Here is a 16,222-nt window from a genome sequence, read left to right on the forward strand (position 1 = left end):
GAAGTGGATGGGACAGATTGTCAGGTGGTGTCACTTGGAGTAGCTCCAATGAAATCAATGGCACTATGTCAATTTACACAGACTGAGAATATGACCTCGTATTACTAACCTCTACACCCATTGCAAAGAAAACTATAAAAATGTGCAGACATACTATGCAGTAATGTTATCAATATTGCTGTAAGATTATAGAACATAAGAATGGCCACACTGGGTTAGACCAATGTTTTTCTGGCCCAGGATCCTGTCTTCCAACAGTGGCCAGTGCCAGATGCTTCAGAAAGAAGGTACAGAACAGGATAATTTAATAGAAATATCCATCCCTTGTAATCCAGTCCCAGCTTCTATCAGGCAGGGGTTGAAGGACACTCAGAGCATGGGGTTATTTCCCTGACTATCTTGGCTAACAGCCATTGATGGACCTATCCTCCATGAACTTCTCTAATTCTTTTTTAACCCATTTATATTTTTGGCCTTCATAGCATCCCCTGACAGCAAGTTCCACAGGTTCACTGTGTGTTGTGTGAAGAAGTAGTTCCTTATGTTTGGTTTAAATCTGATACTATTTATTTCATTGGGTGACCTTGTTCTTGTGTTTTTATTCACTTTCTCCACACCATTTATGCTTTTATAGACCTCTACACCCACTCCTGCCTTAATCCTCTCTCTTCTAAATTGAATAGTCCCAATCTTTTTAATGTCTCCTCATATGGAAGCTGTTAAATAATCTTAATCATTTTTGTTGCTCTTCTCTGTACTTTTTCCAATATGAATACATCTTCTTTGAGATGGGGCGTCCAGAACTGCACACAGTAGCCAAGGTCTGGGCATACCATGGATTTATACAGTGGCATTTTGATATTTTCTGTCTTACTATCTAGCCCTTTCCTAATTGTCCCTAACATTGTTAGCTTTTTTGACTGCTGATGCACATTGAGCAGATGTTTTTAGAGAACTACCCACGATGAAAAACAGTTACTTACTCATAATTGTTGTTCTTTGAGGTATGTGCAAATGTGTATTCCTCATAGGCGTGTGCATGTGAAGTGCACTTGAGCCAGAGAATTTTGCCTAACAGTACCCATAGAAGCAGCAAAGAATCCTGTGACACCTTATAGACTAACAGAGGTTTTGGAGCACGAGCTTTCGTGGGTGAATACCCACTTCCTCAGATGCATGTATTCACCCACGAAAGCTCATGCTCCAATACGTCTGTTAGTCTATAAGGTGCCACAGGACTCTTTGCTGCTTTTACAGATCCAGACTAACACGGCTATCCCTCTGATACTGAGTACTCATAGAGGCAGTGCCCACACCTTGTGTCTGTAGCCCCTCTCCTGGCTATATGAGGTGGCAGTGCCCCAGCCCGCCTCAGTTCCTTTACATGGAATGCCAAGAGCATAGACTCCAATGCAGAGGGGAAGGAGGATGAGTTGTAGAATACGTCTGCATCATATCTCAAAGAACAACAGTTACAGTACAGATAAGTAACTGATCTTTTTCTTCGAGTAGATGTAGCTGTGTATTCCACATAGGTAACTCACAAGCAGTACTTGCAGGAGTACAGCTCAGAGTCTATTTAAAAAGGGATTGCAAAGATGCCTTCCCAAAGTTTGCATCTGCTCTGGGTGCTGCAAAAATGGCATAATGATCCATTAGTGGAAGTCCTATATTTAAACATCACTTAACAATACAATCAACATAGCCTGCGCTCTGATAGAATAAGCTCACATCCTTTGAGGGGGCATAATCAGAGTTATTTCGTATTCTGTCTTGATATAGGAAGTTACCCACTTAGAGATCATCTGCAAAGAGATTGCTTGTCTCTTCATTCAGTCTGAATTCGACACAAACAGATGAGGCAAAGCATGAGAGTTTAGTCCTGTCCAGGTAAAAATCTAGACATCGCCTGACATCCAATGAGTGAAGATGCTGCTCCCCCAGGATTGAATGCAGTTTAGAAAAGAACACAGGTATATATACCACCAGATTCAAATGAAGTTGAGAAACCACTTCAGATAACAAGTTAGGGTGCGACCACAAGGTCACTTTGTCTTTGGAGAATTGTGTGTAAGGAGGCTCTGCTATCGAAGTTTGCAACTCACACACTTTCCTCATAGATGTCATTGCCATCAGGAATACATTTTTTTTGATACAAAAGAGAAAAAGAAGAAGATACCAGAGGCTTGATCAGAGCTGCTAATACCATATTAAGGACCCATAAAGCAACAGGCTCTCTCACTGGTGGGTGGAGACAAAGTATTCCTTTCAAGAAACTTGTTACCATGGTATTCAAAAATACTAACCTCCCATGGATGGGTGGATGAACACCAAACTTGTCATCAGATGCACCCTCAACAAGCTAAGTAAAAGACCTTATGACTGAAAAAGTAACAAATACTCCAAGATGTTCGGAATACTAGTCAGCTTTGGTTGAACTCCGTGGGCTAATGACCATATCAAGAAATGGTTCTATTTGGCCAAATAGGCCATTCTGGTAGAAAGCTTCCTATATTGAGTAAAACCTGTCCAACAGCCTCTGAACATTGCTCTTCCTCCTCATTTAACCAGAGAGCAGCCATGTAGTGAGATGCAGAGAGCTGAGCACAGGATGCAAAGTATGACTGTGATGCTGAGTCAGAAGGTCAGAATGAAGAGAAAGGCATATGGGAGGCCAAATCCATAACAGGAAAAGGTCAGAGAACCAACACTGCCTCAGCCATGCTGGAGCAATGAAGATGACCTTGGCACAGTCCAATTTCAGTTTGAAGATCACCTGCAGGATGATTGGAATCAGTGAGGAAAGCATACAGGAGAGCTGCTTCCCAGTCCAGGTAAAAGGTATCACTCTGGGAGCCTGGACTGAGACTCCTCATGAGCAAAACAGATGGCATTTCTTGTTGTCTCTCATAGCAAACAGGTTGATTGTTGGGATGTCCCAAGCTGCAAAGATGGACTGCAGGATACTGGGCTTCAGGGATCACTCATGATTCAGGGGGAAATTCCTGCTGAGGTGATCTGAGTTGATTTTGGACCCTAGGTAAATGATTGGCCACCAGAGTAATGCTCTTACCGATGCAAAACAGCCAGATCCTGATCCTGACACAGAACATTTGAGTGTGCTTCCCTCCCGTATGTCTCATAATACATTGCAGTGGTATTGTCAGTTAGTACGTGAACCACTGAGTCCTTGATGTGATTTTGGAAAGTGTGGATAATGAGAAAAAGTCTGACAGGCATGTAGTTGACTTGAAGCTCCAGGATGTTGATATGCAGTGATGCTTTCTGTTCTGGCCACAAGCCCTGAACTTTTAGTGACCCCAGATGTGCTCCCCAAAACAGTCCTAGCTGGTAGGGGCTGATCAAGGAAAACCCTGGCATATGTTATCCTGAACTGTCCACCACCATAAGAAGACCAGGAATGGCAGAGAAAGTCGGACCAGTCTGTGCAAGTGATGATGGGTCAGGTGAAAGACTGACTTCAGTCACATTTGGAGAAGGAGAAGACAGTCTGGCAAAATGGACCACATTTCCAGGAGAGCATCATTAATAGGGAGGCCTACTCTCCCTGGAGCAGATGGTTGGAAAATGTAGAGGAACTTGTGCATATTCTTCTGTAAAAATTCTGCCTGGATGCCTCAGTAAGCAGCCATATGCTGCTAAAGGTGCTGGTATGCCTTCAAATTCTCAGGCATTGAGGGAGAAGAGGGACCTGTACCACTGAATCATCAGGAGATGAAGAACAGTCAAGTACACCAGGGATGTATTTTGTTCCTGAATAATTGGATCCAGATGAGACAAGTCTGGAGGCCCTGAAGAAGACTCAACGCCTCAACGCTTGTGGTAGAACAGCAACATTAGCCACCAACAGGGCCCGTGAATTCGCTCTGGAGCTGGCTGAAGAATATGATCTCTGGGACTGAGGAGCATCCCAGGGATTCCAAAGAGGCCTCTGTGAGTACAGATAAGGCACTGGTGGCCAGTAGGCACCAAGCCAGGAGCCCAGGTCCCAACTACACGAGGAGTGCTGATTTCAGTACCGATACTGCTCTGAGAATGGTCCCTAATGCCAATCAAGTGATGAAGGCCAGGAGTAGGACCCTTACCTGGATATCAAGTCCTGCCATGTTTCTGGTGAAAGCATTGAAGTTAGTCCCAATGGTGTAAGCAGATGGTTAGACTCATCCACAGCCCAACAGGAAAGTGGTACTGGTGCTGATGAGGAATGAGGAATCGGCATAGCTGGTGTCAAATATCTGACACCTACTCCTGGTGCCAGGGAAGGGATTGGTACCCAAAGAAGAAGGAAACTCCTGCCAAGACAATGTTGGTGCCGAGGAGTGAACCAGTGATGAGGGGGTCCTCAGTGCCAGGCCAAACACTGGCCTCAATTCTACAGTCTGTGGCGCAAAAGGACCAGCCTGCTGTGCCGACGGACTCTTTGTCTCTGCAACACAACCAAAGGGTGTTACCAAGGCGGTGGAGGCCGTTGCCCTGGTAACATCCTGGATAAGTGGATAATCCGGAATAGATAGGCAGAGTAACTCTGTTGCTTCCTGGTATGCCTCCTTGGAGATGGTTTGGGCTCTCAGTGTCCTCAGCACAGTACCTGGAAATGGTATGATGGACCTACTCCATCCCACATGTCAGAAGTGGTATGCCGGTCCATGCTCTTTTTAGAGGAGGAAGAAGAGTCTCCATGAGCCCTGGGATGGTCCCATTTAGCTTTATGGGACTTCAGTGATCCCGAGGAGGGTGAACGGCACCTCCGTCTCTTGGGGGAGGTAACAGCTGACCTTAGGCCTTGGTAGTGAAATAGGTAGTGAAACAGGCCTCATGGCCTGCTCGAGAAGGTGCTGTTCCAAGTGTAAGTCTCTGGCCACCTGGTTTCTGCTGGTGAATGATTTACAAATAGAGCACTGCTCCTCAGTGTGTGCCCCTAAACATGGCAAGCATCTCATGTGAGGATCACTATGAGGAATTGCCCACCCACATGATGGACAGCACCTGAACCCTGGTGAAAGCATCACACAGGGCAATAAGTATCCTAACTAACTAACTTAACTAACACTATCTAGGGTACTAGTGATTATCTAAAAACTATATACACAAAGAAAAAAAAACTCAGAAAACTGAGACAGAGAATGAGCTGATAACCACACAGAGCTCCGGCTTCAGCCAGGAGCAGTGAGAAGGAACTAGGGGTAGACGGTGGGGGTCAGGGCAGCCCTGCCTCATAGCCAAGGCCACAATATTCTCTCTGATTTTTTTCATCCATGTGCGGAATGAATTTGATTATGTGCAGCACCAATATCAAGACGATGTGCGCCACCAGTAGGAACAAAAACCTAGATATAATATATATTTTTAAAAAGTTACCATAGGTATGGAAGAAGAAGAATGAATATTAAAACAAGGGATAATTAACAAGGTGCACTGCTTACGACATTGATTTCATATGAAATCAAATAAAAAATAAAATTAACACTGCATAATGTTCAGTAGTCCTCTTTCCCCGCCGCAGCCCTGGGGCTAGGGGAAAGGCATCTCTCCCTGCCGCAGGCCTGGGGCTTGGAGAGAGCCTCTCTCCTCACCGTAGCCCTGCATGCCCCAAGTTCTCCCATCAATACCAACCCACCTCACTCCAATGCCCCCACCCACATCCTATTCCCCACCTCACCCTACACATCCTGCAGGCCCACTTGTGGCTACCCCTGTGTGCGCACCTGTGCAGCTGTACTAATCAGGTACGCAGTCCTTGATGGCCTCTTGTGCAGCTGTGCAGGCATGGCGCTTAGAAGGAACACTGACCGGGGTGGGATTACAGCCCAAGGCACGAGCACTGCATCTACAGATACTGCTAGGCAAAATTCTCCAGCTCTGGCATGCTGGGTGTGCACACACCTAGATTGAATACATGGCTGCATCTATTTGAAGAACTCTGTGATCTCTTTCTTGAATGGTATTCAGCTAATTTAAACCCCATCATTGTGTATGTATAATTGGGATTATGTTTTCCAACGTGCATTACTGTGCATCTATCAACATTTAATTTCATCTGCCATGTTCTTGCCCAGTCACCCAGTTTTGTGAGATCTCTATGTACCTCTTCGCAGTCTGCTTTGGATTTAACTATCTTGAATTTGTATCATCTGCAACTTCGCCACCTCACTGTTTCCGCTTTTTCCAGGTCATTTATAAATAAGTTTAACAGCACTGGCCCCAGTATTGATTCTCGGCAGATCCCGCTATTTACCTCTCTCCACTGTGAAAACTGACCGTTTATTTCTATCCTTTGGTTTTTATTTTAACCAGTTACTGATCCATGAAAGCATCTTTCCTTTTATCCCACAATTCCTTACTTTGCTTAAGAGCCTTTGGCGTGGCACCTTGTCAAAGACTTTCTGAAAGTCCAAGTACACTGTATCACTGGATCCTGCTGGTCCATGTTTATCAACACCCTCAAATAATTCTAACAGATTGGTGTGGCATGGTTTCCTTTTACAAAAGTCGTGTTGACTATTCCCACCATATTTTATTTGTCTATGTCTCTCATAATTCTGTTCTTTACTATAGTTTAAATCATTGTGCCTGATACTGAATTTAGGCTTACCCCTGTAATTGCCAGAATAGCCTCTGGAGCCTTTTTGAAAAGTTGGTGTCACATTAGCTACCCTCAGAACAGAGAGTAATTTAAGTGATAGGTCAGATGCCACAGTTAGTAGTTCTGCAATTAAATTTCTGAGGTCCTTCAGAACTCCTGACTGAATGACGTCTGGTCCTGGTAACTTATCACTGTTTAACGTATCAGTATGTTCCTGTACTGACACCACACAACCACTGCAGTGAAGGCCAATGCAAAGAATTGATTTAGCTTCTCCACAATAGCCTTGTCTGCCTTTAATGCACATTTAGCACCTTGATTGTCCAGTGGCCTCAGTGATTGTTTGGCAGGCTTCCTGCTTCTGATGTACTTAAAAAAAAATCCTGTTTGTTTTTGTGTCTTTTGCTAGTTCTTCAAATTTTTTTTTGGCCTGCCTAATTATACTTTTACACTTGGCTTGCCAGAATTTATGCTCCTTTCTATTTTTGTCACTAGATTTGACCTCCAATTTTTAAAGGATGCCTTTTTGTCTCTAACTGCCTCTTTTACTCTGTTGTTTCGCCAGGGTAGGTTTTTTTTTTTAATTTTTTTTTTTTGTTTCTCTTACTGTTTTTTTATTTGGGGCATGCAGTTAGTTTGCGTCTCTATTATAGTGTTAGCCACTTATGACTAAATAAAGAATTGCCTCTCCCCTCGTTGGTTCCAGGACTAGCTGCTCCAAGAAGCAGTCATTAATGATGTCTAGAAATATTATCCCTGCATCCCATCCTGAGCTGACATGAACCACGTCAATATGGGGATAGTTGAAATTCTCCATTATTATTGAACGTTATATTTTTGTAGCCTCTCTAATCTCCCTGAGTATTTCACAATCACCATCTTGGTCAGGTTATTGGTAGTATATTCCTACTGTTACAGTTTTTTTTATTCAAGCATGGAATTTCTATCCATAAAGATTCTGTGGTACATTTTGATTCATTTTAAGATTTTTACTATATACAACTTTATGCATTCTTTCACATATAGTTCCACTCCCCCACCAGTGTGACCTACTCTGTTATTCCCATATATTTTTATCATCGTTTCATCATGTTTTTATGATGCCTTTTATATCAATATTCTCATTTAACACCAGGCATTCAAGTTCACCCATCTTAGTATTTAGACTTCTACTATTTATATAAAAGCATTCATATAATTTGTCAATATTTAGTTGTCTGCCTTCATGTGATGTAACTAAAAGGGACTTCTTTGTTTGACTGTTTCACTTTCAGTTCCTACCTGTACTCCATCAACTTCTATCCTCTCCTCTTTACTAGGATACAGATAACTCACAATTTTATATAAAATGTATAATGTGCTCTTATCCAGACTCACACTTGTTATCCTAAAACATTTTTATTTAAGACTGCAGAACTAGATTCTACTGAGTTCCCACAGAGCCTTTAAGGGGGCGGGAGCGGGGAATGGGAGGGGCACGGTGAAGATAAGGCAGAATCAAAGTGCTCCAGAGATTACAGAGTGGCTACCAGACACTCATCCAATGTTGCCCAGCACTACAAAATGGCACATGTAAAGCAGAGTCATGGCTTCTCCCAACCCTTCCATACACACTGGTCAGCAGAGCCAATGAGGTGGGAGTGAAGAAATATTCTAAGTGTAGCGATTTGCAGAGTGCACACCACAATGCACCGGGGAGCTCAGAGTAGACTTTCTGCTTCTGAGACAGAACACTTCTGGTGCTTCTCCAGGGCTCTGCGACTTTGCACCACTCTAACTAAGGGTTGTGCCAAATACACACACACTAGCCCTTAGTGATCAATAATTCCAGACAATGTGCATTCATCCAAGCCCTACTTAAAAGGTGATTTGAAATATTTTTTAAAATGTTCATTATAGTTTTATGTGCTGAATACTCCTAGCAGTAAGGTTAAGAAGCATAGTCAACACACGTAGCATTTGAATATACTTTCATTTTAGGTCCCCCTACTGGTTTTGATGACCAGCTCCCTCTTGGGAGTGACACCCAATCTGCAACATGCTGGTGATGTCAACATCACCACAGAACCCCACTAGGGCATGGAGTAAAGAGAGGGTCAAATAAAGGTTCCTACTGGTTGCTAAAAGGTCCCATTTCAAACCATATGGCTTAGTTTTGAAAGATATAAAATGCACTTTATATCACTTGGGATATAAAATAACATGAAAATCTTTGCAAAACTACATCACATCTGGTTTAATTAAAAGGACATTTACCTGGACCCCACTTCCTCAACAGAGAGCACCCACCTATTGCAGTGCAATCTGCAGCATCACTGAGAAAACAAACTGGCAGTAAGTGATTTCAGGAGATCGGAAAGGAATAAACATTGAGCTTTTCGTCAGTGGTAATGCTGAAAGTTCTGCTTACCCTTTCAGCATGTAATTCTACAGTTAAACAAAACAAAACAAAAGCATATATTAGGAAATGTTTGCAAGTCACCAGTTAACACTTGGCAAATGGCTAAACAAGTTTTGCCTAACAGACATGCAGGCACCAGCATAAGACAAACTCCGATTGCACAGTGGAAGAAAGGAGATTCTATTATAAATTACTAATTAAAACATCTATTTCAATTTATATTGGTATCAAATTTAAGTTATAAAATTAGATTATTTAAAAATATTTTAAAACTGAAATCTGGAGTTCACTTAATATAATATTTCCACATTCTTTGATCAAAAATACCAAATTAAATCAGCTTGTTAACATAAGTAATGTTTAACAGAATTGTGATCCTGGTCCTGCTCCCAATGAAGTGAATGGGATTTTTGCCACTGACTTCAGTGGAACTGGATCCAGGCCCTATTGTGGTTGCCATTGATCTCTTTACAATTTTTGCACATCGTCCAATAACTGTTACAGTGGCATTCACAGCATAGGGAATACTACCTAGTCCCTTAGCATAGGGTCTACTGTGATTATTTCAGTAATGTATATTATCTGCAAGTGGGAACTGTACAGATTTTAATGATGATCACTGTATTTGTTTTTACATAATAACAGACAGTGACATATAGATAGGAGCTCTATTAGAATTACTTATACAATTATACAGACACCTTTAATTAGTCATTGTTATAGCCACAAATGTAAACCTTTATACACAATTATTCATAAAATGCAGAGTACAGTGCTGACTGATTTCAGGGAAAACAAAAGATGTGTGGGAGATACATTTGATACTTAGATGTAGCTTAGATTAGAATGTTATGCATTAGATATCTACATGCAAGTATAGATATAAATATTTAGATAATACTATAGCACAAATTACAGTATTTATTTTAAATTTAAAATCCCAAATTGATTCCTCCTCCTGCAGAACAGAATAAACTGTTTATCAGCACTATAACCCAGGATGAACAGCAACCATATTTAAAATGTTTCTTATGATTGTTTACATCCTGCTGCCAGACAAGTCAATGGAAGTTTGCCATTTAATTAAATGGGAGCAGTAGCAGATGCTTAATAAAGCTACAATGGGTACATTCCACACACAGTTTTGTCTCCCTGTGATCAAATAAAAATACTATATATAATTTATAAAAAGAGAGAGAGAGGGAGGAAGTAGTGAATACTATCGTACCGATTTCCATGGTCCCCGTTGCCATGAAACATCGCCAGGACAAGAATGCACATTACATTGTGCCATATTAGGTGGCTTGTCTAGAATTTCACAGCTTTGATCATTCAACATTTGGCCATTAGGAAGCTGACAAATCACTAATCTTGTCTTTATTCCATCTCCACATGTATGAGAACACTAAAAAAAACAAAAAAGATATAGTTCAGGGGTCTCATCAACAGTCTTCATATGCCAAACAGATATTTGCATAATCAGTAAACTGTTATTACTATTTAATATTTTTATTGCGTTACTGCCTAGATGCCTCAGGCAAAAATCTTAGTCCCATTTACTAGGTACTCCACCCATACATAACAAAAAGGCAAGTTGTGCCCCAAAGAGCTTACACAACTACATTTTTTTATTTAATTAAACTTTTGTCTACAAAAGACAAGAAGACAGAAAACAGTCTGCTCCTTCAGGCAGAAGTGAACACTAGTATGAGAGAAAAGAATTTAAGAGAAATTAGTAAGTCTTCAGGGTTAGCACCCAGAGTCAGTGTAGCATGTACCCCTTTTTCTGTGATAAGGGCAAATGGAAATTGGGTATAAAACTAAGTTTTCTGCTTGAACAAGAGAACCCCCAGGAACACCAGGCAACAAAGTACACTACTCATCCCGATGTTCATATTCTGATTCTTAAAGGCCATTTGTTTTGTAGACATAGGTATCTCCTGATATACATATTACATATCTATTTTTTTCAATTTAAAGTTATTATTTTGTAGAGCAGAAACAAAAAAAGAGAGAAATAATCTTTAGCCAGAAGTTCTGCCAAATGTTACATGTACTGCTAAAACAAATAGAAAAGCTGGTTTGGATTCACTCTAGCCCAAGCTCACTCCTAGTTAACTTAATCCATTCTTCTCAGAAAACATTGCTTATTTATAATAAACTATTAGAAATAAATTATAATCTGATGAGGAAACAATATGTCCTACTGCTTTATTGTCATATACTCTGTTTCTCTATTAAGAAAATACTAAACCAAAGGAGGGCTGTATATATTGTACAAAGCAAATTCCTTAGTGTGCAGGTATTAGCAGAGAAAATGACATGATGCACAGACTAGGCCTAGGGAACTAAGTTACTAGAGCTGGTGAATAACATATACAAAAAATCAGATGTTGAATTTTCCATTTTTACTCATAAAATTCAAAAATTCATCTACTGGTTATTGAGGTACATGGGATTCAATATGTAGGAGGTAATGCAAGTGGAACCCTAGGTCAGAATAAACTCAAAATATTTGTTTAGCTGTACGTGTGGTCTTTGGAACAGAATCTACGGTTAAAGTTTGCTCAGACAGGCAATAGAGAATCCCTTCCTTACTTTCATAATTGAAAACAGTTCATACAAACCATCACACTTAAAGAAGGGGAGTTGAGATTCTCTTGACTTACAATGTCTGTATCTTCCCCAGGTCATCTTATTTGGCTCTTTGAAATGGTTTAGCTATTTCCCTTGCTCACTTTTCAAATACATGATCTCCCTTTCAAAGAAAAGTTACCATTTTCCATAGTATTAAGTTAATGCTACAACCCAGTTCTTCTTTCTCCATCTACTGCATGCTCCATGTTCCCCGAGAACAGTAATTCTTGCAAAGCTTCTAGTCAGCTGTACAGTAACCTTCAGCTTCTGAGAAAACTTCTCACTTGCTAGGAGGCTAGGTACTAAACAACAGGAATATGAAATGCTCACTTATGAGCATAAATTCAACCTAAGTGCTGTTTCTGAAATCTGGTGGGAAGAGTTTGATGTTAAAATCAATGGTTACAGCCTATTTAGGAAGGATCAAGTGTGCAAAGCGGGAGGGGAGTAGCACTCTATGTAAAAATTGGCATTACTTGCTTCAAAGACATTGACAACTCAGAAACAAGCATTCTTAAATGTTTATGAATCAATGTCATATAAGATACAGCACAACATAGAATACTAGCTGGTGTCTGCTACAGACCACCAAATCACACAAGAGAACAAATGACTGGCTCTTAAGCACCTATCTGTAATGGGAAGGGAAAAAATAGCTGTGTTATCATGGGAGACTTCAACCTGAGTGAGATGGAATCATAGAATTATAGAAATGTAGGACTGGATGTGACCACAAAGGTCATCTAGTTCATCCCCTGGTCCTGCAGCAGGACTAAGCAAATATAGACCATCCTTGACAAGTGTTTGTCTAATCAGCTCTTAACAACTTCCTCCAGTGAAGGGAGTTCCACAATCTCCCTTGGTAACCTATTCCAGTACTTACTATCCTAATAGTTAGAAAGATTTTCCTAATACTTAACCTAAACTCCCTTGGTGCAAATTAAGCCCATTACTTCTTGTCCTACTTTCAGTGGACATGGAAAACAACTGATCACCGTCCTCCATATAACAGCATTTTATCAGGTCCTTTCCCCCACCCCGTCTTCTTTTCTCAAGACTACACATGCCCACTTTATTTTAAACCTTTCCACATAGGTCATGTTTTCTAAACTTTTTATCATTTTTGTTTCTCTCTTCTGGATGTCCAATTTGTCCACATTGTTCCTTAAGTGTGGCACCAAGAACAGGACACAGTATTCCAGCTGAGACCTCACCAGTGTCAAGCAGAGCAAGACAATTATCTCTTGTGTCTTACATACAAACACTCCTGTTAATATATCCCAGGATGCTATTAACCTTTTTGCAAATGCATTACATTGACAACTCATATACCATTTGTGATCCACTATAACTCGCAGAACTGTTTCTGCAGTATTACTGCCTCGTCAGTTATTCCCCATTTTGTAGTTGTGAGTTAGATTTTTTTTTGCTCCTCAGTGCAGTACTTTGCACTTGTCTCTATTGAATTTCATCTTGTTGATTTGAGACCAACTCTCCCATTCATCAAGGTCGTTTTGAATTCCCATCCTATCCACCAAAGTGCTTGCTGGCCCTCCCAGCTCAGTGTCATCCACAAATTTTATAAGCATACTCTCCACTCCATTATCCAAGTCATTAATGAAAACTGGACCCAGGACCCTGAAGAACCCCACTAGATAGATCTTCTCAGTTTGACAGCAAACCATTGATAACCGGCCTTTGAGTACAGTTGATTAAACCAGTTCTGCACTCACAGTAATTTCATCTAAACCATATTTCCCTAGTTTGTTATGAAAATGATTGTGTCAAAAGCCTTACTAAAATCAAAATACATGACATTTTCTGCTTCCTCTATCCACTAGGCCAGCAACACTGTCAAAGAAGGAAATTAGGTTGGTTTGGCATGATTTATTATCATCAAATCTTCCAGGTGCTTATAAACCAATTGTTTAATAAGTTGTTCCAGTATCTGGAGATCTCATGCTGACAGTATAAAAACATCCTTGGAATGTCTAAAAATTGCAAATGGCAATTTCCTAACTCAAAACGTTTTGCAGTCAACATGGGGTAATTCTATATTAGACCTCATCTTGACAGACAGCAAGGAATTGATCACAGAACCAAAAATTTGTGATAGCTTAGGAATAAGTGATCATGACTTGATCACATTTACAATGTGAAAGCAGAATAAAGTCCAGACAGGTAATACATGTACTTAGTGCTTTAATAAAGTAAATTTTACAAAGCTGAAAATAATTATGAGACAAATCAGTTGGGAGAAAGAATTTAAACAGAAAAAAGGGAATGATAATTGGGAGCTGTTTAAGATCAACCCCAAAATTCCATATTGAAAAGGGCTACACTGCTTAAAAAGAAAGATATATGTATACTGTATAACAAATAGAAAAAAGAGGAAGTTCACAGTGATGAATATTAATCAGAAGCTTCAAACTGTAGAAAATTGATGAGGGAAGCAAACGGACACAAGGAGAACTTCATAGCCAGAAGAGTTAAGGACTGTAAAAAGGAGGGAGTTTTAAAATATATTAGAAACAAAAAGGATTCTAATAATGATACTTAGCCATTATTAGACAGAAATGGTAGAATTATCATGATAATGCTGAAAAGGCAGAAGTATTCAAAATATTTCTGTTCTGTATTTGGGAAAAAGCCTTGTGATGTAATCATTTAATATGATGATGATTTAATACTTTTCAATCCAACAGTAACTCAGAAGGATGTTAGAAAGCAGATATTAAAGCTAAACATTTTAAAATCAGCAGACCCAGATAACTTGCATACAAGAGTTTTAAAAGAGCTGCCTGAAGAGCTCTCTGGACCATTAATACTGATTTTCAATAAGTCCTGGAAAACTGAGGAAGTTGCAAAGGATGGAAAGAATGCTACAGGTCTGTAATCCTGACATCCATCCCAGGCCAAAAAAAAATGGACTGGTTGATACAGTACTTGATAAATAAAGAATGAAAGTAGGGTAATATAATTAATGCCAATCAACATGGGTTTACGGAAAATAGATAATTTCAAACTAACTTGATATCATTTTTTGTTGAGATTATAACTCTGATTGATAAGGTAGTAGTCCTGATGTATTATAAACTTCTGTAAGGCATTTAATTTGGTACTGCACAACCTTTTAAGGAACTAGAACAATGCAAAAATTAAAAATTGACATATTAAATGGATTAAAACTGGCTAACTGTCAGGTTTCAAAATACAGCTGTAACTGGGCAATTATTATCAAGCTGATGTGTTTCTATTGAGGTCCTGCAATGATCTGCTCCTATGCTAGTTAACATTTCTATGAGCAACATGGAAGAAAAGAAAATCACTAGTGATAAAGTCTGCAAATGGCACAAAGATTGGGGGAATAGTAAATAATGAAGAGGACAGGTCTCTGTTACAGAGTGATTTGGATCATTTGATAAGCTGTGTGCAATCAAATGATATGCATTTTAATATGACCAAATGTAAAATCCTACATCTAGGCACAAAGAATGTAGGTCATTCTTAGAGAATGGGGGACTCTCTCTTGGGAATCAATGATTCTGAAAATGACTTGTGGTCAAAAGGGCTAACAGAATCCTTGGATGTATAAACAGAGAATATCAAGTAGGTGTAGGGAGGTTATATTAACTCTGTATTTGGCACTAGTGCGGCTGCTAGTGGAATACTATGTCCAGTTCTGGTGTCCACAATTCAAGAAGGATTTTGACAAATTGGAGAGGGTTTAGAGAAGAGCCACGTGAATGATTAAAAGATTGGAAAACATGTTTTATAGTGAATCAAAGAGCTCAATCTGTTTATCTTAACAAAGAGAAGATTAAGGGTTGACTTGATTACGGTCTATAAGTAGCTACTTGAGGAACAGAAATTTGATAATAGAGGGCTCTTTAGTTTACCAGAAAAAGGTATAATCAGATCCAATTGCCTGGAAATTACAACTAGACAAATTAAGACTAAATACAAAGTGCATATTTTTTACAGCAAGGATAATTAACCATTTGAACAATTTATGAAGGGTCATGATGGATTCTCTATCACTGGACATTTTTAAATGAAGATAGGATGTCTTTTTCTAAAAGATATGCTCTAGTTCAAACAGGAGATAATTCAAGGAAGTTCTATGGCCCATGATATACAGTCGGCCAGACTAGATGATCACGAGGTCCCTTCTGGCTTTACAATCTATTAATCTTTTATTTCACCATCTTATATTTTCTTATGGTGGCTGTTAGACCAGGAGTTCTCAAACTGGGGGTTGTGACCCCTCAGGGAGTCATGAGGTTATTATGCGGGGTGTCATGAGCCATCAGCCTCCACCCCCAAACCCTGCTTCTCCTCCAGCATTTATAATAGAGTTAAATATAAAAAATATGTTTTTAATTTATAGGGGGGGGTCATACTCAGAGGTTTGCTATGTGAAAGGGGACACCAATGCAAGAGTTTGAGAACCACTGTGTTAGAAAATGATTTTTGGAGTAAACCCTTCTCCCACCCAAATCATCTTCTAATTAGACTAATGAATAATTGCCATGTGTCAGGCAGCATGACAAAGCTATAACCACTAGTAAGTCCTCACT

The 16,222-nt window shown here is 39.8% G+C and overlaps 1 protein-coding gene across 3 annotated transcripts in view; it reads right to left on the reverse strand.

Annotated features, from left to right (window-relative positions):
• Nucleotides 1–16,222, reverse strand: part of ADAMTS20 (ADAM metallopeptidase with thrombospondin type 1 motif 20) — a 182,089-nt gene that overhangs the window by 50,843 nt on the left and 115,024 nt on the right. For all 3 annotated transcript variants that reach the window (XM_050936005.1, XM_050936004.1, XM_050936007.1), the window contains one exon: nt 10,234–10,410. In XM_050936005.1, the coding sequence (XP_050791962.1) occupies nt 10,234–10,410 (177 nt within the window). The remainder of the gene's footprint in view (nt 1–10,233; nt 10,411–16,222) is intronic.

Source organism: Gopherus flavomarginatus, chromosome 1 (genome assembly GCF_025201925.1).
Source record: "Gopherus flavomarginatus isolate rGopFla2 chromosome 1, rGopFla2.mat.asm, whole genome shotgun sequence".
Lineage (NCBI taxonomy): Eukaryota > Metazoa > Chordata > Testudines > Testudinidae > Gopherus > Gopherus flavomarginatus.